The 24,496-nt window shown below is 40.4% G+C and overlaps 1 protein-coding gene across 2 annotated transcripts in view; it reads left to right on the forward strand.

Annotated features, from left to right (window-relative positions):
• Nucleotides 1-6,570: 6,570 nt before the first annotated feature.
• Nucleotides 6,571-24,496, forward strand: part of SCFD2 (sec1 family domain containing 2) — a 392,912-nt gene continuing 374,986 nt past the window's right edge. Inside the window, exons 1-2 of one of the 2 annotated variants that reach the window (XM_070614946.1) lie at nt 6,571-7,586; nt 20,236-20,404. In XM_070614946.1, the coding sequence (XP_070471047.1) occupies nt 6,749-7,586; nt 20,236-20,404 (1,007 nt within the window). In that variant the 5' untranslated portion in view covers nt 6,571-6,748. The remainder of the gene's footprint in view (nt 7,587-20,235; nt 20,405-24,496) is intronic. The other variant, XM_070614947.1, reaches the window with a different exon arrangement.

Below are 24,496 nucleotides of genomic sequence, written 5' to 3' on the forward strand. Positions count from 1 at the left end.
GGCCCCGCCCCTATGGAAGCCTGGTTTGCTTGTTCAGCGTGGCTTTCTTCCCCGGCGTTCTGCGTTGGCTAGGGTTCCCCTCCCCCAACCTTCCCGCTAATAACCCGTATTGCCTTTGCCGGCGAGTTCTTCATTGTTCCATTCTATCCTTGTTGTTGTCTCTTGTTAACCTTTTTTTCTGTTTTTTAATCGTCCGAAAGGCCTTATTTCATTCTTTACATGTTGTATCAGCCGTGATACAGAATCGTTACCATTCAGTTCCCTGTTTCTCATTAAGTAGGGAGGAAATCAATTCATGGCCACTTTCTTGAAAAATTAATTTTTAAAAGCAAAACAAAGCATTACAGTTAAGGTCAGAGACCACGTTATCCACTACTCCGCTTTCCAGAGTAGCTCTCGTTACTTGTTTGGTGTGTATTATTCTGCAATTTTCTATACATTTACTTCAGGTGAGTTTTGTGTTGATTGGGAGAACCTGAGGTTAACGAGTGCTAAAGGGTACAGTACTGTGTATATCATTCAGCAATTTTTTTTTTTAACTCAACAGTGTCTTCGAGATCCTTTCCATGTTGGTATATATCCAAACTATGTCCATTTTTAAGTGCTTCATAATATCCATAGCGTGGTTCTCATAAAGCGATTATGGCTGTTTCCCTATTGACGTACATTTAGATTGCTTTTAACTTTTAACTTTAACACACACACAAAAACTGCAATGAAGATCCTTATAAATGACTTCTTGCAGAATTATACAAGTGTTTCTCCAAGATAGATCATAAAAGTAGGGGCAGTTTTATTTTAGTAGATAATGCCAAATTTTCTGGCCACTTTTGAGAACACATCTTTGAAGAAGATGACGTATGATGAGTCAAAACTGGTTCGTAACTATAACTACCTAGTCGCATGACCTCAGGTAATCAACCTCCCTATGTTTCAGTTTTCTCATCTATAAAATAGGAAAGCTGAATCAAATGATCTCTGACGTCCCTTTCAGTTCTAACGTTTTAAAACAGGACACTCCCTTTTAAACAGAAAGAAAGGCATTTTAGTTTTAAAAATTAATCAGTGGGGTTACTTGCTTTCTAATAAAATATTGTTCTTTCATTTATTTGACAACTACTGAATATCTGCTGTTGAAGAACTTGGAAAATAAAGATATGAGGAAAACAGTTCCTGCCCTTAAGGAGCTCTCAATTTATTTAGAAAGACAGAAGAGTGGTAAACAATTAATTCTTCTGCAAGAGAAAAGGTGGATATGCTATAAGAGGAGCAAAAACAAAGTGTTTTCATCCCAACAATACCACAGAATCTCATGTTCTTTCTCTTTTTTTTTTTTGCATTTCATGTTATTTAAACAAATCATATGGTTTTAATCCCCCTTACCTTTGAACACTCCTGTACCTGTTATTCCCAGTCTCCCTTATGTGTTTAGGATAATCCTTTGCATCTTTCCTTTTTTTGTGTGTGTCAGGAAGATTGACCCTGAGCTAACATCTGTGCCAATCTTCTTCTACTTTATTTGGGATGCTGCCACAAGGTGGCCTGAGGAGTGGTGCTAGGTCCACACCCAGGATCAGAACCTGCAAACCCTGGGCCGTGGAAGCAGAGCCCAGGGAACTTAACCACTATGCCGCTGGGCCAGCCCCATCCTTGCATCCTTCTGAACTCTGTTGAGTTGTAATCAGCTGTGTGAAATCTTTCCTAAATTCTTCTTCATCTCCTCCCTTTATTTATTCAATAAGTAAATTCAAATTTTATTTCTGGAGTGTCCACCAGTGTCAGGAACTGTTCTAGGCTATGTAGATTTGGCAGTGAGTAAAACAAAAACAAAGTCCTCCTCTCATGAAGCTTTCATTCTAATGAGGAAGATAGCCAATAAACATAAATGTCTAATATGTCAAGTGGTGGTAAAGATTGCAAAGAAGAGTAAGCAGGATGGGAGAACTCAGAGCAGAGTGGTGAAGAGGGAGAGGGCGCAATTTTGTATCGTGTGGTCAGGGAAAGCTACTCTCATAAGGTGATATAAGAGTAAAGACATGAATGAAGAGAAAAATGAAGCCCTGTGGATTTCTAGGTGAAGTCCTATCACACTGAGGGAACAGGAAATGCAAAGGTCCTGAGGCAGAAGCATACTTAGTGTGTTCAAGGAACCCAAAAGATAGCTGGAGTGGAGTGAGGGAGAAAGAGGATATAGATGAGGTCAGAGTTATTGGGGGTGACTAGGGCAGACCTAATCACTCTCTTCTAGACCCTGTGCTGCTTCTGTGACACGTACCTATCATATCATATAGTAATTATTTGACTACATATCTGTTTTCCTAAGATTCGTCATTAGACCGAGTCCTCTCTCAAACAGGGCATTTTTTCATATGTCAGTCTCGTTCCCTGTATGGTGCTGACTACTTATTAGATCTTCTTGGCCTTTACTGACACTAATGGAATGAAGATTTTACATTCTACTTGGAAGTATCATAAGGCAATCACTTATAGTTCTATTTATCTTTCTGTTTGTCATTCCATGAGTCTATAATGAACTTTGGTGGTTTCATGGGAGAACCACTTGCCTATTGCTGAGCAGCCTCTTTCTCCTTTCAGGTGCCTGAAATGAGCTTCTTTCAAGGCATTACTTAAACTGAACTGATGAATAATAATTGATGCATCAGAATTGCCTTCATTATGGAGGTGGCATTTGAGCTAAGCTTTGAAAATGAAGATTTCCGCAAGCAGAGAAGCCCATAAATCACTAATAACCACTTTTAAAATGCCTCTTCCTTCTTGCTTCCAACTGAGATCCTTGTCTGGATAAGCGTCCTTAGTTAAAGGAGTCTTTATCTCTCTCCTCACCAGAAGAGACTTCAAAGACAGGTAGTTCGAAGATACTTAATAAAGTTACGACCTTATCAAACTACAATACTTCATATATTTTGATTATATTTGTATTATGTTCAAATATTTAAAGAGTGCGGATTTTTTATGATCTTTTGGTTCTCGGCGAAAAAACAACAAAGCATCAGTTTTAATATATCTATCTCTGAGAAGTACTGAAAGGGAATGATGGGTAGATGACGATTAAAATGATGACAAAGAGGTAAAGATCAAATAAGAGTGCCTCGCTCAGTATCTAGTAGATACGAAGTCGCAAGTATTCATAAATGTGTTTTGAACAGATAGGGCATTTAGGCTCAACTGTGCTATCTGCTGCCAACTTTAAACACGTCCCTTAAATCTCAATGTTCCTCAGTTTCCTCACCAGTAAATTGATATATTAAAATAACGTTTCATACCCACTTCTTGGGAGGATAACAGAGCTAAAATGAGGTTTCAAATGTCAAATCATTTGACAAGTGAGAGGCAAGTGGGTGGTGTGTTATGGTTTAGACCTTTCATTCTGTGAACAATCTGAATAACTGCATGTGTGTGTAGCTTTTCTTCCTCTCTAGAGACTTCCATGAGGAATTAAGCCCCAATTATCCATCTTCCTCTGTATTCTGACATATTTTAACACTAAATTTTATATTACTAGTTATTTCTGGAAAATTGCATCATCTCGTGTTCACATCTACACTGTTACATAGACCGTACACTCTTTAAGGGTGAGAACAAAATTTATTTATATCAGTATTCACCAGATCCTCTCTTACAATGTCAAGCACACGGAATGTGCTTAGTAAATCCTTAAGTTAAGTGTTGATCATGCATATGGAGGACTTTGAAATAAAGCGAAGGGAGATATGCTTGATTTTATGAAGAATGGGAAATAACCGCTGGCTGTTTTGAGCAGAGAAGTAAAAATTACATTTAAATAAGGTAAATCTGGTGATCTTAAGCATGTAATTTTGGCAATTCATTTGACTCTGCCATAATATCTAAGGGCAAGAAATGGAAGGAAGAAAATTCTGACACATATAACATGGATGAACCTTGAGAATATTATGCTAAGTGAAATAAACCAGTTACAAAAAGACAAATATTGTATGAGTCCAATTATATGTGATATCTAGAATAGTCAACTCATGGAAACAGAAAGTAGAATGATGGTTGCGAGGGGGAGGGGAATTGTTGTTGTCTAATGGATATAGAGTTTCAGTTTTGCAAGATGAAAAAGTTCTGGAGATCCGTTGCAGGACATTGTGAAAATACTTAATGCTACTGAATGTACACGTAAAAATGGTTAAGATGGTAAATTTTATGTTATCTGTCTTTTGCCACAATTAGAAAAACAGACAAACAAATAAATACATGTTCCAACTGAACTCAGTATATTTTCCCCCCAGTCCGCTTCTCTTTTGGTTTTCCAAATCTCAGTGACTGCCATTTACCAGTCACTCAGGCAGAAAACTGGGCATTAACCTGAACTACTCTCTCTGCCTCACTCTCTGTCAATCCAGTCATTAGATTTTTTGGCTCTATCTTCATGACATCTCCTTAGACACCCCTCACTGCCCATCCCCTTTATTGGTATCCTTATCTAATCTGGCCCTAGTGGTTGCTGTCACTGTTTCCTAACTGCTTTCCCTGCCCTATGTCTTACTAGGATCTTTTCTTTTATCAACTCCAGATGTGGACAAATTTTTTCTACTCCTCAAAATACTTTAATAGTTCCCCATTGGCTGCTACTGTTTAGAATCGAAAATAAGATTCATCCTGATCTACTCCCTTCTTTTCTAGTTCCTAGCTCCTATTTCTTCTTGGGTCTCTCTTCATGCAGTGCACTCCAGCTATACTAAACTGTAATTCTAGAGAACACATTGTACGGTTTCATGCCTCTATGGCTTTGTTCGTGCTGCACTCTCTGCCAGGACTGCCAGGAATGCTCCTCCCCATCCTGTCCACCTGGTGAACACCTGACTTTCTTTGAAGGCAACTCAAAACTCATGTCCTATATGAAACTTCTTTTGACCACTTCCCTTTTCCCCTCACCAAGTCAGAATTTATTTTTCTTCCTTTGTAATTCTTATACATTAAAAAAAAGTCACTGCTTTTGCTACATTTTGTTGCAGTTGCTTGCTGTACATGTGGCAGTACTTTTATTTCAGATTCTTTTGAAGGCAGGGCTGTTGCTTATTTCTCTTTATCTCCTCAATGTCCAACAGTGTCTTGAATATTGTACCTTTCCATTAAGAGTTCGTTGACTATATTATTTATTATATGGATATGAATTGAACATTTATTCAATGAACATTTATTAAATACGTATTATTTTCTAGTGTTGGGGATACCAGACCTGTAGTGCACAATCTAGCAGAACAGGTATCTTAAGGAAAACAGGTATGTTAAGACTTACCCCATGATATGGCAAGTACTTAGCGGAGGTATCAACTGTTGTGTGTTGAGGGGATGAGGGAGAGGAGAGAGTGATGGTACTGGTGATAGTGAGTTAGGAAAACTCTCACATGGAAGGTATCATTAGAATGATTATTTTTGGTAGGAGTTTACCACTGTAAATTCTTTGTAGATCAGGAAATTTATTTTATTAATCATTGTATCTTTGGAGCCTAGCACAGTGTATACTTAGTAAATGCTTAATAAATCATGGTTGAATGAATGGAACCCATGAAACATTCAGGGCTCAATCTGTTGACTTCATTGTGTAGGTATATAATGTTCCAGGCTGGAAGTAGCTGGAGAAAATTGAGAAATTATGAACGATTTTGGTGGCAATTGAAGGAATCTGGCTGTGTCCTCTAGTCAATTGGGCCAGGACAGGCTTTGAATCAGGAAAATAGTAGGACCAGCTTAGTTTATTAGGAAGAAAACTGAACTGGAGAGGGAAGAGATGGAAAACTGGGAAATGATGGGAGATCATTGCAATTGTCCAGGTGATTGATGATGGTGGGTTAAGGCTGTGACAGCAAGGATGAGGAGATGGGGCTGGATTCCAGGATTTTTGAAGCAGATCAAGATTTGGTGACAATGAGGGGGCCGGCCTGGTGGCACAGTAGTTAAGTTTGCACGTTCGGCTTCTTGGTGGCCCTGGGTTCGCCTGTTCGGATCCCAGGTGCAGACATGACACTGCTTGGCAAAAGCCATGCTGTGGTAGGCGTCTCACATATAAAGTTGAGGAAGATGGACATGGATGTTAGCTCAGGTCCAGTCTTCCTCAGCAAAAAGAGGAGGATTGACAGTAGTTAGCTTAGGGCTAACCTTCCTCAAAAAAAAAAAACAAAAAGATTTGGTGACAATGAGACAAATGAGGGAAGGTGGAGAAAGTGAAAATGAAACCAGTAGGTTTGTTATGAGGCCTGTGTGCAATAACGTATGTGACGGCAATCTATAAACTACAAAACATTACAGTTGGTTGTTTTATCTTCTCTGGCTACTCTACGTTTAGATGGGGTAAGTGGCTGTATTTTTAAAGAGATGTGTTCATATCCAAGGAAGATATAAAACTTCGGATTCACAGGGGCAGGGAAAGGTAATCTCAGAAGACTGGGAGAGGAAAAGAACGCAGTTCGGCTATTTCCTAGGCAGCTCCTTCTCAACTCCCCAAACTTTCGAGGTACCCCAGAGCCAGGGAGCCCTGCCCACTTCTGCTTCCCAGTCTTCAGCATCCTTCCAGGAGCCCGGTCTTCTCGCTAGCCAATCACGCTCGTTGACGTCATCACCGTGCGCGGTCAATAGATGAGTCGGAGGCGGCACCACGTGTACTGTGTTGACTGTCAAAGTCTCAGGGAGCCCAATTCCCGGAAGCTGTGAGTTCTGAAAGAAGTTCCTGCAATTGAGTGCCCGCGCTTGCGAATTCCCAACTATGAGCGACCCGGGTGTGTTGTCCTTTACCCACCAAGGCTGGGAGCAGGTGCTGGCCAAAGTGAAACGGGCCCTGGTCTACCTGGACGCTGCCTGCGCCGAGAGCCTGCACTGGGGCTGCGGATCCACGCGGCTCTTGGAGGCGGTGGGGGGTCCTGCGTGTCACCTGCGAGAGTTCGAGCCCACCGCAGTTGGTGGCGGAGCCGAGCAGCCCAAGGCGGTGTTTGTGCTGAGCTGCCTGCTGAAAGGCCGTATCGTGGAGACGCTACGGGACATCATCTGCCGCAGTCACTTCCAGTATTGTGTGGTGGTCACCGCCGTGAACCACGCTGTCCACCTCACGGCTAATCACGTGCCGGCGGCGGCAGCGGCCGAGCTAGAGGGGCAGCAGCCGGTCTTCGAGCAACTGGAGGAGAAGCTGTGTGAGTGGATGGGCAACATGAACTACACCGCTGAGGTGCTGCACGTCCCGTTGTTGCTCGCCCCTGCTGCTCCCCACCTTGCCTTGACTCCAGCCTTTGCTTCCCTTTTTCCACTGCTACCCCGGGATGTGCATCTCCTTAACAGTGCCCGGCCGGACAAGAGGAGGCTGGGAAGCCTGGGTGAGGTGGATGCCACTGCCCTGCCCCCTGAGCTGCTACTGCAGATCAGGTGCCTGGTGTCAGGCCTCAGTTCTCTGTGCGAGCATTTAGGGGTACGGGAAGAGTGTTTTGCAGTAGGTTCCCTCAGTCGGATCATCGCCGCAGATCTGGCCAATTATGCCCCTGCCAAGAACAGGAGGAAGACTGCCGCAGGCAGGGCATCGGTGGTCTTTGTGGACAGAACTCTGGATCTCACCGGTAAGTGGGATTGCTGTGGAGATCTTCATAATCATTCTCCAAGGTGGGACTTTCATTGATTCAGCATATTTTATTGACCTCTCGCTGTATGTCAGGTTGAGGACACAAAGATGCACTAGATGGACACAGTCCCTGATTTCACAGAGTTCATAGTCTAGAGGGAAATTAGTCATTAGCAATAGCAAATTAGCAATTACGATCAATTTGTTAAATGCTGTAATGGGTAAATACATCTTCAACATGCACTGCCTTCTTATACAACAACTGCATCTAGCCCAAGAGACTGGAAAAATGGAATTACGTTGACATCCAGGAGAACTGTCCACCTGGGAACCTTTTAGAAATGTGCAGATGCCAATATTCACAACAACCCTTCGTAAGAGGGTTCTAATATATTGGAGAGGTGTTAACAGATGACCTAGTGTAAGGAAACTGTACAACACTTAGTTGAGTTTTAGATTTCTTTAAATGAGCGTTAATAAATGAGGCTGAACTTAAACATCACCAGAAAATGAGATTAAATAGAATTGTAGAAAATAATTGCAAATGTTTGTTGATTGATTCTTAGCTCTCATTCTGTTGAAGACTGGGTAGATAATATCAAATTATAGTAATATATTTATTTATACACATAAGGAACAAAAGTAACTCTTAAAATAAGTGAAGGAAAAACACTTTCTGGTACTTGATGTGTGCATTTATTTTCAAAAGTCAACTTTGTTGTTCTCTAATTAGGTAGATATAATGCTGCTAGTAGTAAAGGCTGGCCACACCCAAGTTCAGGGAGAATAATCAGGAAACTGACATTGGTAAGAGTTCTTTTTACTAGGTCAGAAAAAAAGCTGAATGAAATTATAAAAACCACAATAAAGTGTATTTGTGTTTTTGGCCTTATAAGATTAATTTTCAGTTCATAAAATAGAAAGTAAGCTAAATGGTAATGCTGAAATGTAAGCTTAATTATGTAATTGGAAAAACCAGGTTTCCAGTCTGTCACTGTGATTTAAATATGAGTAATGATTGTAACATCCCAGAACTCTTAGGGGATTAAAAAGTACCTAATGGGTGCCAGCCCGGTGGTGCAGCAGTTAAGTTTGCACGTTCCGCTTCGGTGGCCCAGGGTTCACCAGCCCGGATACCAGGTGGGGACATGGCACTGCTTGGTAAGCCATGCTGTAGAAGATGGGCGCGGATGTTAGCTCAGGGCCAGTCTTCTTCAGCAAAAAGAGGAGGGTTGGCAGTAGTTAGCTCAGGGCTAATCTTCCTCAAAAAAAAAACACACACACACACACAAAAAAGAGAAGGCAGAGTGGGTGGGATAAGGGAGTATCTCCGGGACCCAACATATTTACCTATCTGCTGGTGCATAGAGCCAAGTTTGATTTGTGGTCCCCTCTGAAACCAATCACCTCTGGCATCATGTACCCAAGAAATGGTCTATGACCTACTTTCCATTTTAAAATTATGACATATTCTCCTTCAGAAGGGATCAAAATTATTGCTGGCCGATAGAGGGTGGATTTTGGAGGATGGATTCTAACTGGGACTAGTTTGTTACTGTGGTCCTAATAACTTAGAAATTTAAGTCTTTTTAATGGCTATCTTTTGGATAATCATCCAAACTATCTTCCGAATGATCAGCTTAATAGTTCATTTGTGTCAAAGGTGTTTCAACATAGTGTTATGATGCCGTATTAGTGATATTCAGGGTTGATTTTCAGTTGGTACATAGCTGTATTGTCAAACCAGTTTTTTACACATTAAAATCCTTCTATACTAGTGAGTAAAGAGAAATCTTATGCTTATTGAAACCACAAGCCGCCTAATGCTGTTGCCCAGTGGAGGTCAGTGATAGGGCCTGGAGGTGCTGAGCGTACTGAGGCAGCGGTGGAAGTTCATGGCGGTACTGATAGTTGTGGAGATACAGCATTTGTCTTCTGCTCCAGCGTGGCCCAAACAAAATTGAATGGGGTGGTAGGGTAGGTGGTGTTGGTGGCATTATTGTTGGCGTGAGTGCTCTCTGTCCTTGGTCCAGGCTCTGGCATCTAGGAGCATACCTGATCACCATGCTCAAAGTTTTTTGCAGATCTGTCCTGGATGCAACAAGCATAAGGAGCTGGGGAGCTCATGACTATAAAGTTAATGGAGTAGTTGTTACAAGGGTTTGGTGTGGTTTCTTACATCAAATTGTGGCTTAGATTGGGGCATTGTTGAGCCAGTTGATATGTGCAGCATACAAAAGATTACACCAATAATTTCTAAAAATCAAAGGTGATTTGGAAATGAATGGAATGACTTGAATGATTTGAATTTCAATTTAAATTACTTGACAGCAGTTTTAATATAGAGACCAAAAGGAAACACATTTTTTAGTTTTTGATTTAGATTTTACTTTGTATACATATACCTTAATGTATGTTGTTAAATATTTTGGATACCATTCTTGGTGATTTACCATTGGAAGATTTATATACTTCATCTCTTCTTCGAGGTAAAATTGGCACTACCAAAAATAACTTCCAATATTTCATAAATATTCGACAGTAACATTGTGCTTAGGATATAGACAAGTTTCTTTCTCATCTTTTTGTTATCATCTTTGCTGAAAGTACTATCACTTTGTCTAACAGTTGGTTTGTTTTTTCGGTAAACATTTATTGAGTGCCTACTGTGTGCCGAGCATTGTCCCAGTGAGGGAAACAGTGGTGAACAAGACAGACAAGTTCTTTCCTCTCCTGAAGCAGTTGATAAGCCCTCAGGACTTAAAAATATAGAAGTTTGTTGTAGTTGTTTGAGAAGCAAATGACCACTGATGTGTGTGCTGTGATTTCAACTTACTTTCACCATGTCTAGACCGCCCAGAAGCTTGGGCCCCTGCAGAGTGCTTCAGGCACATTTGCATAGGAAATTTAAGTACAACGTTCTATGGATTGTTCTGCCTTCTGATTTGTTTTGAGGGACACTTAAAAAGATAGATATGGCACAACCAGAAGGACCTACAGTTGGGGTGTGCAACTGTGTACTGGGGGGCTTTGGGGAGAAAAAAAAAAAAGGTTGGCAGGAGATGTTAGCTCAGGTGCCAATCTTTAAAAAAAAAAAGGTAGACATGATTTATGATTCTCTAAAAGGTTTGAATCTGGTTTCCCTTCCATTCTTTTCTGGCTCTTAAGATCAACTAGTATACTTTGCTAGTGGTATTCAAGCTCAAAATTGAAAGATAGGAGATGGCAGTAACTCTGGGAATTAAATTTCCTCTCTTGGTTCAATTCTTCTGAATTTTAGTTTCATGTTAACTTTTAAATTAAATCCATTCAATTAAAGATTAACTTCCAATCCAATGGATGGTTCTTAATTCTGGGATTATGATACACTCTTGCATTTATATTTGCTTTAAAATGTGGTTACATATTATTATTATTTTTCTTTTAAAGATTGGCACCTGCCTAACAACTGTTGCCAATCTTTTTTTTTTTCTGCTTTTTCTCCTCAAATCGCCCCAGTACATAGTTGTATATTTTAGTTGTGGGTCCTTCTAGTTGTGGCATGTGGGATACCAGCTCGGCGTGGCCTGATGAGCCGTGCCACTTCTGTGCCCAGGATCCGAACCGGTGAAACCCTGGGCCGCTGAAGCAGAGTGCACGAACTTACCCACTTGGCCACGGGGCTGGCCCCCACATTATTTGTTAAAGTATTGAAATGTGAAACTATTAATAATGGCTAAAATTTGAGAGCACACTACTTTTCTCAGCACTCTACATATATAAACTTCTTTAATTTTCACAGTACTTTTTTGAGGTAAGTATTATAATTATTCTCATTTTGCAGATGAGGAGACTGAGGCTTGGAGAGTTAAGTAACTCATCCAAGATCACACAGCTGGTAAGTGGCGCAGTCAGGGTTTGAACCTTGGCAGTTTGCTCCACAGCCTGTGCTCATAACCTCTCTCATATGTGCGGCTATGGAAAAAAGTTTGAGAACCCTTGTCCTGGATAGTAGAGGTAGTGCTGATGTTGTGTCCAGAAGCGAGCAGCTTCAGAGTCTAAGCATAGTTGTTGGACTCTGGTGCTGCCTTAGTGTTCAGAAAAGTGATTTATCCTTTCTACCCCTATCTGATTTTCCACAAAAAGCAAAGTACCAACTAATATCTTCATTTTAGAGTTCAGAGGATACTGTTTAAAGTAAACATAGGTATGAGACATAATTGAGAAGCCATATAAGGCTCCGACTAGATTACTGGTCTTAGATCCGGAGCAGTATAATAACTTCAAGTCCTAGCTTTGTGACTTACGTGCTGTTTGATCCTCATTGAACCTTTTGAGGGCTTTCTTATTTGTAAACAGGGGAAAATAGCAACCTTAAAGGGCTGTTGGGAAGATATAAAATCATCCATCCATTCATTTGTTCAATATATAACTAATATGGTGGGTGAGAGATTAAAAAGTGAGGATTTCCATTTTAGATAGCCTAGCTAGGGAAGGCCTCTCTGAGGATGTGACATTTGAGCGGAGACTGAAAGAAAGAGAAGCAGAACATATAAGACCTAGGGGCCAGCCCAGTGGTGTAGCGGTGAAGTTCTCACGTTCCACTTCGGTGGCCTGGGGTTCACAGGTTTGGATCCCAGGTGTGCACCTACACACTGCTTGTCAAGCCTTGCTGTGGCAGGCGTCCCACATATAAAGTAGAGAAAGATGGGCATGGATGTTAGCTCAGGGTCAGTCTTCCTCAGCAACAGCAGATGTTAGCTCAGGGCTAACTTCCTAAAAAAAAAAAAAAAAATAGGAACGTATAAGACCTAGGGAATGACAAGTGCAAAGGATCTTAGGTGGGAATATGTTTGACATGTTTGAGGAACAGTAGGAGGCCAGTGTGACTCCCTTCAGCTTGCCCTCCAAACAAGGAGGGCCAGTGATAGGAGGTGAAGTTGAAGAGACAAGCAGAGGAAATGCATTGTAGAGTAAAGTAAGGACTTCAAGTAAAAGCCAAAGTCTGATGGGAAAGTTGGAGGGTTGTGAGCTGTGATGTGACACGATCAGATTTATGTTACACAGAATTGTGTATGTGAGGAGTGAGGAATGGAGGTAGAGCCTCAATATGTGGTAGCTGCTGCTACTATCTAGGTTGTGTAGTAGGCATGAGTGGTTAGTTACAGTAGTCTTACCTCTGCCCCTTCCTAGTCATGAGTCCTTGGGCCAGTTGCCTAACTGCAAGGGTCTCAGTTTCCTGATCTGTAAAATGAGGATAATAAGAGTACCCACTCAAAGAGTGGTTGAGAGGGTAAATTAAGTTAACACATCTAGTTTCCAGAACAATGCCTGCTACATAATCGGCACTGGAAAAATGTTTATTATTTTTTTATTAATTAATGATATGCATTTAAAATGGTTTAATGTTTTATTCTTTTAAAGGTAATTTTTCCCCCTAGGTATAAGACTAAAATCATAAACGCAAGAATAATTTACCATGCATATAACCCAGAAGAATTCTATTACTTGACCTCGTACCCACCATTAAAGGAAGTGAGAGTTGGTTAGAATTAACTATTTGTCAGGAACTATATTCTGTCATACCTAGAGAAAAAAAAAATGAAGTGAAAGATTCCTCCTGTATGATCCTGCAAGATCACTACAATTTTGGTTACTTAGGAGAGTATAAAGAATGGTTTGGGTGATCTCTATTCATTTCATAAATATTTTTTGAGCAACTTTTGTGTGCAGCCTCTGTGCTAGGTGATAGTGACATAAAGCCTCCCTACTCAGTGACTCCTGGGGGCTGATAGCCTCGAGCTCAACTGGAAGTGAATTAAAAACGCACAATCTCAGGCCTAACCCCAAATTTGTGAATCAGAATCTGTGTTTTAACAAGATCCCCAGGTGATTTGAATATGCAGTAAAGTTTGAGAATTGCTGATATAAAGATCAAACAGTCAAAGCTCTGGTTTATGAGGAACTCACAGTCTAATGAAGAAGCAGAAAGCTCAGCTAATTAGAGTATGAATGATACGTGCCTTCATAGGGTTTGGGTACAAAGTACTCGTTTAAGGGGTAGCCATTCCTAGGCCAGTGGTTCTCAACTTGGTTTCACATTTGAACCACCCCAGAAAGTCTTTTTTTTTTTAGGAAGATTAGCCCTGAGCTAACATCTGCCCCCAATCCTCCTCTTTTTGCTGAGGAAGACTGGCCCTGAGCTAACATCCGTGCCCATCTTCCTCTACTTTATATGTGGGATGCCTACCACAGCATGGCTTGCTAAGCAGTGCCAGGTCCCCACCCAGGATCCGGGCTGGTGATCCCCGGGCCACCAAAGCAGAACGTGCAAACTTAACTGCTGCGCCACTGGGCTGGCCCCCAGAAAGTCTGATTTTTAAAGATTTTTTTTTTCCTTTTTCTGATTTTTAAAAAGGGGTCTGGGCAGAGGCTAGAATCAGTATTCTTTTAAAAGCTCCCCATGGGTGCAAAGATGTAAGAAGGAACATAGGTTGTTCTGGGAGTTCTTTTTAGATAATTTTTTATTAGAACTTAAGGTACATGGGGGTTGGAATGAAGGACTGAGCGAATGGTAAGAGATAGGAAGGAAGGATGATGAAGATGATGAGGAAGGTGGTTGGGGCAAAAGGCCTTAAATTTCATGCTCAGTGAGGAGCCATAGCAAGTTTTTAGGCAGACAAAATGCATGTGCAGATTTCCTGTTGAGAGAGTTCTCTGGTGGACAGTGTGATAGATGGATCTGTTGATTCCGAAGCGGAAACCACGGGGTGAGTCAGGCTCTAATGGGGTGGATTTTGTTGTTGTTGTTGTCGTTGTTGTTTTGCTCGCTTTTTTTTCTAGTCAAGTTTATTAAAGTATAACTTACATATAGTAATATTCATTTTTATAATAAAGTGTGTAGTTTTGTCCAGCAACATATAGTCATGTAACCACCACCACAGTCAAGATATAGGAACAGTTCCAACACTTCAAAAAGTTTCTTTGTGCCTCTTGTAATCTCACCCTCAGTTCCTGGCAATCATGAATCCATTTCCTGTCCGTCGAGTTTTGCCTTTTCAAGAATGTAACATAGGGCTGGCCTGGTGATGCAGTGGTTAAGTTCCCATGTTCTGCTTCGGTGGCCTGGGGTTTGCCGGTTCAGATCCCCGGTGTGGACATGGCACCACTAGGCAAGCCATGCTGTGGCAGGCGTCCCACATATAAAGTAGAGGAAGATGGGCACGGATGTTAGCTCAGGGCCAGTCTTCCTCAGCAAAAAGAGGAGGATTGGGGGCAGATGTTAGCTCAGGGCTAATCTTCCTCAAAAAAAAAAAAAAAATGTCATAAATGCAATCATCTGTGTATATAGCCTTTTGAGTGCCCTCTTTCACTTAGTGTAATACAGTTGAGGTTTATCCATGTTGTTGCTTCTATCAGTTGTTCATTCCTTTTTATTTATGAGTAATATTCAGGTGTATAGATGTAGCACAGTTTGTTAATTTGCGCACTGGTCAGACTGTGTCCGTAAAGGGTGTAGAAAGGAATAACGTTGATATCTGTTGGCTCAACTCTAATTCCTACTGTGGGGTGTGCAGTGATTCTTAACTGTTTTGAAATTAAGAAACTTTTTTGAGCAATTGTTAAAAGTTATGGATTATCTAGAAAAAAGCATAAGCTTACAGTATTTCTTATCAAATTTAACCCTCCCATCCATCCATGGAGGAGCCCAGCCTAGGAGCCATGGGCTCCCTGAGATAAAGGCAAGACATATTGGAGCCTAGAGGATTGATCAGGGGGTTGTTATAATATCTAGGTGAGAAATTGTGTGAATTTATATTGAGTCAATAATAGGAAGGATGAAGAGAAGAGTAGTTGATATTTAATTGAGAGAATTAATAGAGTGGTGACTGATAGAATGGTAGAGTATTACGGGAAAGATTTGAAGACATGCCAAGTTTTCTAGCTTGGGCAATTTCAGAATCCATTCCCTGATATATGGAATGTAGGAGAAGATTCAAGTTAGGGGCAATATAATGAATATCACGTGATTCTCTTATCTAAAATTACTGTGTGGGGAAATTTGCTTATTGAATAAACTTGTGTATGTGCTGTGTTGTAATTCTCCTATCCCCATAACCCAAAGTCCTACCTGGTATATGGCAAACTTAAGTAGGCTTTTGACTGGTATGCAGTATCCACTGTAATACATCTCCTTTATGCTAGATTTGACTGATGTGAGGCAACCATAGGTAGTGTTAGAAATGGTAGTATTAGAGAGGATCTAATAACTAACAGTCCTTTCCTCATCCACAATCTGAATCAATTGAATATGAGATAAAGAGTTGGTAGGCGGAGGCCAAAATACTAGTTTTATTATGGATAAATAATAAACATTATGAGCATTAAAGAATGTGGCTTATATGTATGGACAAGTGAGCTTCCTAAACCAAATCTCAGAGTTCAAAAGTTTACCCACTCAGCAGCAGGCTTGGACCAGAGCAAGTCTTTTTCCCTTTTCTGGAGGGCAGAACCTATCCTAGGAAGAGTAGAGTAGAACCTGACAGCCCGGGGAAAAGCAATTGATGGAAGGAGGTAAAGCACGTTCACGAGTGTTATGCTAACTCTTGTCCCTCTACATGGAAGGAAGCATCAGGAGTAATAAAGAAATATTCCGTTCTTATAAGACAGAAATGTGATCAAATACTGGAACATTTCAAAATAACGAAAGGCAGTCACAGATTCTTGGGAATGAATGATGGCGAATCAGAAAGGACGTGAGTTTTTGCATATGTGAATTCTGAGTCCGGTAGCCCTATCTCAACACAAAGGGACAATACGCACGGCCCAAAAATAGCCTGTTTGTGAAATGTAGAGAAGGCTGCTGCTGCATTTTTATCTTTTGAGCCCTACTCCAGTGTGACTGAGCTCTTGTGAAGGTGCCTCAATTCTTGCTTCTCACTCTATTTCATTTAGTAGACGCAAGTATAGATGTTTCTTGCCTTATGATGATGATACTGGCATGTACATCACATCTAATCTACAGGATCATACAGGAATGGTATTTTTCTGGTGCTGTTAACTAAAAAAGTTTAGCCCTTGAAGCAAGTGGCTTAACTTAAGATCTCAAATCCTGAGGTTCAAAGATATTTAGGTGTCAGTTGGACCAGCTCTAAGTTTTTAGCTTAGTAAAATAGCACCACATTTATGGAAGCTGCCTCAGGTTACACAAGGAACTGGCAGAGGTTAGGACCACTAGAGCCCACGTCTCCAATTTCTTTTTCTGACACCCCACTTGGAAAAGATGGCACTGGGAAATAAACCATTCTCTGGCCAGACTAGACCACATTGCTGTTGGCCACATTAACAGTTGGACAGGGAAGAAGTAACTGGGTTCTGGTTGACTTCCACTCCTGAGCTTCTTAAATAATATTTTTAAATTTCTGTAATAAAGGAAAAATTAAGCTCTCTGAAAATTTGTGTGATACAAATCTTGGTATTTTATTCATTTTATAAAAGAAGAATCTGACGTTATTGTGACACTGAGAGGCCCCAAATGCTTAGTCTGTGTTTGAGTCATGTAAATAGCACTAATTAAATTTTAAAGATGAATATTGAACCCTCTAAAGCCAGGCATGTGAGAAACTGTATTCACAGAAGAGCAGGACAATTGGTTGAAAGCCCGTGCTTTATCCTTCGTTATCAAGCATGTTAGACATACACATCCTTTTGACTAAATCTAAGAAGCTGAGTAATCCTGGTCATGTAAATTTGGCCTTTTGTTAATTCTCTGATGTAATATTTTAAATATTTTCTGATTGGATGTAAATTATTTTTCTAATTAGGTAAGTTCCGTGTGCTCCCTGTAGAAAACACTGGGAAAAAATGAAGTTTAGGTAGAATTTATATCAACGAAAAGCCTACCATCCAAAGATAACCCTTGTTAAAATTTCTGGATATTTGGGGGCTGGCCCCGTGGCTGAGTGGTTAAGTTCGCAGCTCCGCTGCAGGCAGCCCAGTGTTTCGTTGGTTCGAATCCTGGCTGTGGACATGGCACTGCTCATCAAACCACGCTGAGGCAGCGTCCCACATGCCACAACTAGAAGGACCCACAACGATGCCACAACTAGAAGGACCCACAACTAAGAATATACAACTATGTACCGGGGGGCTTTGGGGAGGAAAGGGAAAAAAATAAAATCTTTATAAAAAGAAAAAAAATTGGGGGATATTTGTATGTGTGTGTGTGTGTTTATAATATATTTTTTATTCTTATTATGCAGGAATATATGTTCACCATAGAAAGTTTAGAATCTGTAAATAAATAGAAAAAAACAAAAATCACAATTTGAAAATTGCTTCAATAAATTTACCATAATTAAAAAAAAAACTATTCCTCTCCTTTTGAACATTTAGGAGGTTAGTATATAATATTTTAGGCATATACATGGTACTTTGGTTCTGTAAAAATAGTTTAATTAGTTATTAAACTTTAAGAAAAAATAAGTATGTTATATCTTGACTTCTCATATTCAGAGATTTTCAAGAGGACTGGATTAGCCAACCGTTTCAATTTGCAGAGGGTTTAATGAACTGAGACTTGCCCAAGACCCCTGAGTGTGGCATAGGGAGGAATGAGCAGCAGCCATATTGTAGGGGCTAAAGAAGTTAGGAAAGGAAGGGAGCACCCACGGACCACATTTCTGGTTTGTGCCACGTGTCTGTGAATGGCAGTCGAAAATAAGAATAACCTGGTGCAGGGCTCAGAATTTGGGCACCAAGTTCAAAGAAGAGTGATTGTAGTGATGGGTGGAGATTGTAGTGATGGGAGCCCCAAATGGAGATACTAGGATTACCTCATGGCATCATGAATTTCTCTCTCTCCACTAGTTCCCTCCTTACTTACTAAAAACTTTTTTTGAGGAAGATTAGCCCTGAGCTAACTACTGCCAGTCCTCCTCTTTTTGCTGGGGAAGCCTGGCCCTGAGTTAACATCATGCCCGTCTTCCTCTACTTTATATGTGGGACGCCTACCACAGCATGGTGTGCCAAGCGGTGCCATGTCCGCACCCGGGATCCGAACCGGCAAACCCCAGGCCACCGAGAAGCCAAACGTGCGAACTTAACCGCTGCACCACCAGACCGGCCCCTGGGGCTTAATTTAAAGGTATAATTCACTTAGAGACTTGTGACCCCCCCTGGATGTGAGGGCCACTTATAGTCACTAGGCATTCATTCAGCAAGTATTGAAGGAGCAGCTCGTAATCTGAGTGCTGGAAAGAGAATCATAAACCATAGACAACATAAATAAGATGTGGTTCTCTCTAGGCCTAATAAATGAATATTCTACTGGTAGAACAAAAATTCTTTTCTTTAACATCAGAAGTCACCTTAGAAGCACTCATGCTGGCTCTGTCTTAAGTCACTTTTATGGGCCTGATTTTTTTTTTAATAAACAGTGTGGTTTTTGGACTTGTCTTCCCCAAGTTTGAATTCTTGCTCTATAATTTATAAGTTATGTAATCTTGAGCAACTTACCTAACTGAATCTTCTACTCCATAAGTGACCGTAATGATTCCTACCTATTAGAGCTGTTGTAAGAATTAAGTGGATAATAAATGGGCAGTATGGAACTTAATACCTGGGACATCATAAGCTCTCAATAAATATTAGCTATTGTGATGAAGGTGATGATAGTGATGATGATGATTCCTTGGATTCCTGGTTTGGTCTTTTCTACCCAGTTCTTCTGTCCAATTAATTTGACATGGCAAAAAACAACGAGAGGTAGAAATAGGGAGACATTAGGAAGCAAAATGTTAATTGATTTGACATGAGTGGGATCAAAACAAGTAGATGTGCCAAGTCCCCGCTCGTTGTTGGAATGAGGTCTTCCAAGCAATGATGGCTTTTGGAAAGGTAACTTGATTTCATGGAAAAAGTGTTAAATTGTGTTGTTGGTCTTGAATTTCAATTTGAGATCATGAATTCATTTGTTATTAAAAGATTTAGTACATGTGAAGCGCCTAGAGCAGTGCCTGGTACACAGAAAGCATTCTATAAATGCTTCTATCACTGCAAACTGTTACCATTCATTCATTTATTCTTTCCTTCATCTAGCAAATATTTAGTGAGAGCTTACTACCTGCCAAGTGACCTGCTAGATATGGTGGGTCAAGGGAGGTCTAGATAGGCAGTTGCCATTATGAAGATAAGGTTCTAACAGAGGGGAGATCTGCTATTCCTGGTCAGGTTTCTAAGCCCTTCTGGGTCTTATATCTTCATCAGTAAAATAAAATTTGGCTCTAAAATTTCAGGATAGTATCATCCTATGACACTATTTCCATGACTGACTATATGCTGATAATTTATTTATTTATTCATTAAATATTTATTGATCCAACCATATGTAGCCACTGTGCCAGGTGCTGGGAATTAGTAGTAACCAGAGCAGACACAGTGCCTGCCGTCAAGGAGCATTAAGTCCAACACACAAGGCACACACTGGCTAGGCACTGGTGAGTTTGATTAGTGATACACAGGGCAAAATACTAGGTTTCTGTTATTGATTTGTGTAAAAGAAACTAAAAATGTATGTTATTCTTGATAGAAGGGCCATTATAAAACATTAGTCCAGCTTCTTTTGCCTCCTGTTTTGTGAGTTTATATTTTCTTGTCTGCTTAAACAGGAGCGGTTGGACATCATGGAGACAACTTGGTAGAGAAGATGCTCTCAGTGCTTCCTCAGCTTCCAGGCCACACCAACGATGTGATGGTTAACATGGTAGAGCTCACTGCACTCCACACCGAGGAGGAGAATTGGAATGCGGTAGCACCAGGCTGTCTCGCGCAATCCAGGTAAGATATGTAGTGTTTTTGTCCACTCATTCCTCTCCCTCCTCCCTTTTCTCTCTCTCCTAGATTGAGTGTTCCTGTAGAAAGGAAACAATAAAGAGTTGGTCTGGTTGAAAAAATTCACAGTGGATAGCATTTAGAAAAAAAGCATTTTTTTTCTTAGCTTTGAAATAACCATATCCATTAAACAACAATAAGTCAAAAAGTATGAAATTTCATAGAGGTGTCATTTAGATATAATCTAAGCTTGTTCTCTGGATCAGTTAAGAGACTCAATTTATGCATCTCTGTTTCACAGACTGTTTCACATGGAATTGAGTCCAGGCTTACTCAGTTTCTTTTTCCCAGTGGACTTTTTCCCATGGTTAAATAACAGCCCACGAAGCTATGAAATAGCACATCTTTTTCTACGTACATGATATGCTCTTGGTCCTCAATGGGAGAAGTTCTTATTTCTATGTATATGTTTTCACATGCTTGGAGAAAACAGAGAAAGAAGATGGTGTACTTTATGTTATTTCAAAAATAAAAGAACATTTCTCCAGAGACACGACAATAAAAGGATACAAGAGTTGTCTTCTCTGCTTTATACTTCATCAACAATTCTTATGAGAAAAATCATGTGTTAGAAGGGGAAAAGTGTCTAAGAGTATCTCTTTCCCTTATCTGCATGTGTTCTATTTTTAAACAAAACAGGACCTTTTGGCATTATAGTTTCAAATCTAAACAGTAACAGTTTCTTATCATATTTGGAATTAATTTTCAGCTCCTGAAGTTTTCAGCTTTTTTATAGATAGTTAATAACATTTATTGAATGCCATTATGTATGGGCCAGTGTGGGAAGGGAACAGAAAGTTCTGTACCCTGTCTTTTTTATATGCTCATACTCGCAACAAAAATGTAGGCCATGTGCTCACTTTGGCAACATATATACTAAAAAAAGGCCTGAGGGCTTGCAGCTATACAAACTCAGAAGTAATTGTGATTGGAAATGCTTTTAACTGTTCAAAGTCTATTCAAAAGTTATTATTAAAGGGCCGGCCTGGTGGCACAGCAGTTAAGTTCACACGTTCTGCTTCGGCGGCCCAGGGTTCGTCAGTTCGGATCCCGGGTGTGGACATGGTACTGCTTGGCAAACCATGCTGTGGTAGGCGTCCCACGTATAAACTAGAGGAAGATGGGCACGGATGTTAACTCAGGGCCAGTCTTCCTCGGAAAAAAAAAAAAAGTTATTATTAAGGATTCACTGTGATTCTTACTCTGAACTAAGTAATATGAGGGACATAAAAGAATATAAAACATCATTCTTGCCTTCAAGGAATAATTTCTTGTTAGAGTAGTCATGATTTACACACAAGTACAATTAAAAAACAATGGAAATTACATGAAGTCGAGACTCGTGTGTTCTACAGATTATGAATTTTACAAATAAAGTATCAGGTCAGTGTGGTCTTTGTAGATCAATGTGGGCCTTATGGAAGTCTTGGTGCTTGAATTAATTGTGTCTTGAAGGATTTCGGAAAGGAGAAAGGGCTAGCATGAGCATAGATATGGAAACAAGAATGGTCAGGGCGTGATATGATGCGTTGTGAGGAAGAAAGACAACCTCATGGGACCACTACTGCCATCAGCTCTATTAACATTTTTCAGGACTTATTCTGTGCCCCACACATTTCCAGGCATTTTACCTTTGGGAAGTCATTTAAATTTTAAACAACCTAACGAAGTAGGCGTTGTTATTCCCCCATTTTACAGTTAGGGAAACTGAGGCAAAGAGACGTTAAGTAACGTAGTTAGCAGGAGGTGGAACTAGAATTTGAGCCCAGAATATTTGACTTCAGAGTTCCTATCTTAACTTCCATATCATCTACGCAGGGGCCTGGGAAAAGCTAGGCTCATGAATAGGTTTAAGGAGACAATGAGAGACAAAAATAAAGTTACTTCTTGGTTTAATTTGGGGAGTTCTATTTGTTTAACATAGTGGTTACACAAACAACAGAAGTCAATTTTGGTTAATTTCAGTGAAAAAGGAATTTGTTAAAGGGGATTGGAAAGCTAACAGGATCAAGGAAGAACTGTTAATCAGATTTTGGAAAGGACAACCAGTTCCAGGGGTCTAGGGGGCACGAACTCAGGAAAAGCCTCTTCAAGGCCTTGACATCCGAGAGACTGCATTTTAACTGTTTTCTTCCTGAGTCATTCAGTTTAAGATTCAGATTCCGGGGGAAAAGGTAAGATTGGCCTAATTTGGGCCTTATGCCCACCCTTTGCCCAGTGGGGGTTGGGGGCAGTTCATACTGACTAAGAATTGTGCCAAGATCATATAGCATTGGGGAGGGGTAGTTCTTTAAAGGAAAACTGAAACATTTATCAAAAGAAGAAGGAAGGGATGCTGTACAGGCAATAACAGTAGATGCCTCTTAATAATAACAGCACACACTTATGAGGGCTTATTGTGTAATAGGCATGGTTCTGATCACGTTATATACAGTAACTTATTTAATTCTCACAACATCTCTCTGAGGTGGGTTCTATTCTCATCCGCTTTTATAGATGAGGAAGGAGGTTAGATAACACACCTAAGGTGACACACAGCTAGAAGTGGTGGGGTCTGTATTTGAACCCAGAGAGTCTGGCTTTAAAGTCAGTGCTTACCATTACTCTATGCCGCTTCCACAGAAGCCTAAGATAATTACAAAGAGAACAAGTGTGCTCCCCAGAGAAGTCTGCAAAAAGAGAGAAGAATTGAATTCATCATTAATGAGCAGGAAAAGCAAATTCTGAGAAGTGTAGTCAGACAAGTGTAGGAATCAAGATGTCTCTTAGATTTACGAGTACTATTTTGATTATGGCCAATTTATTTAACCTTGACTCCTTAAGCACTTATTCTACCCCAAGCTTAGTCCAAGGCTTGAATCAAACCAGTCTTGGAATCCCATTTCCCTTGCCAGTGATTGTTTCAGAAATGGGGAGGTGGCAGGAGAGAAAGTCTTCTTAGGGCTTCTTGAGCAGGTCTTTTTGCTTCTGAGAGGAGAGTCAAGAAAGAGACACACTTTCCCCTTCCTCCTACTCTCCTCCCCTAGCTCCCAGGGCTCTGATATAAGTACCAAAACTACTGCAGCCATTTTTGCTCACATGGAGCTAACACATGCAGGTGACGTGGTCAAGGGGCCATGGAAAAGCAGCTATGGGATCCTGTGTCTGGACCTTATATGATGTAGGCGAGGATAGTTCCTTATTGTTGAAGCCAAATTGAGTTGCTGTTTTCTATTACTTGCAACCAAAGCCGTCCTAACTGACACATTTTCTGTACTTCATTATTTCATCTATAAAATGAGGTCATTGGCCTAAATGACTTCTAAGTCTCTTGGGTTTAGATAAAAATTCTTCCTAACTGAGCCCCTGCTGTGACTCAGCTCTGCCTCTGGGCACTTATGGCTGAGTTCATTTATATATATTGCCCCCTCCCGGTCTTCGTTTTCAGTGAGTGCCTTTTCCTCTCACTACAAGTATTGTTATGGGATATGAGCTTTGAGTGCCATCTGAGTATGAGAGTGTGGTCATATATGTCAAAGGCAGTGATGAGTTCTAGAAGGATCTGAATAAAGAAGAAAGCTTTGATGAGAGCAGGTTTGGTGAAATAGCAAGACTGGAAGTCAGGTTGCAGACGATGAAGAGATAGGTGGGGAGAAAATTATAAGCAAATAAAGGTCAAAAGCAATAATTCAGAGAAAAATGGTGTTTCTTTACAATTGCTTGGAAGACTAAGAGAATTGTACTGATTAATTTCTCTCCAAAAGAGGAGTGGAAATAAATTACAGCTTTCCTAGCATATACTGTCCTTCCATCAAAATAAAAACAACCACTACTACCTCCAAAACCACTCCCCAGAAACTTCTCAGTGAAATGCATATGAGGATAAAAAAGTTAGTACTAAAATGCAAAACAGATGGTTGCTTGGCAATAAATAATGTGCATGCAATGGAATAATCTTTAAAAAAGCAAGTCTTTAATAAGCCTTGACAATCAAAATTGATTGCTATTATAATTTTTCTAAAAGGCTGTTTGCAATGATGGCAATTGAAGTTACTGCCA

Source organism: Equus przewalskii, chromosome 3 (genome assembly GCF_037783145.1).
Source record: "Equus przewalskii isolate Varuska chromosome 3, EquPr2, whole genome shotgun sequence".
NCBI lineage: Eukaryota > Metazoa > Chordata > Mammalia > Perissodactyla > Equidae > Equus > Equus przewalskii.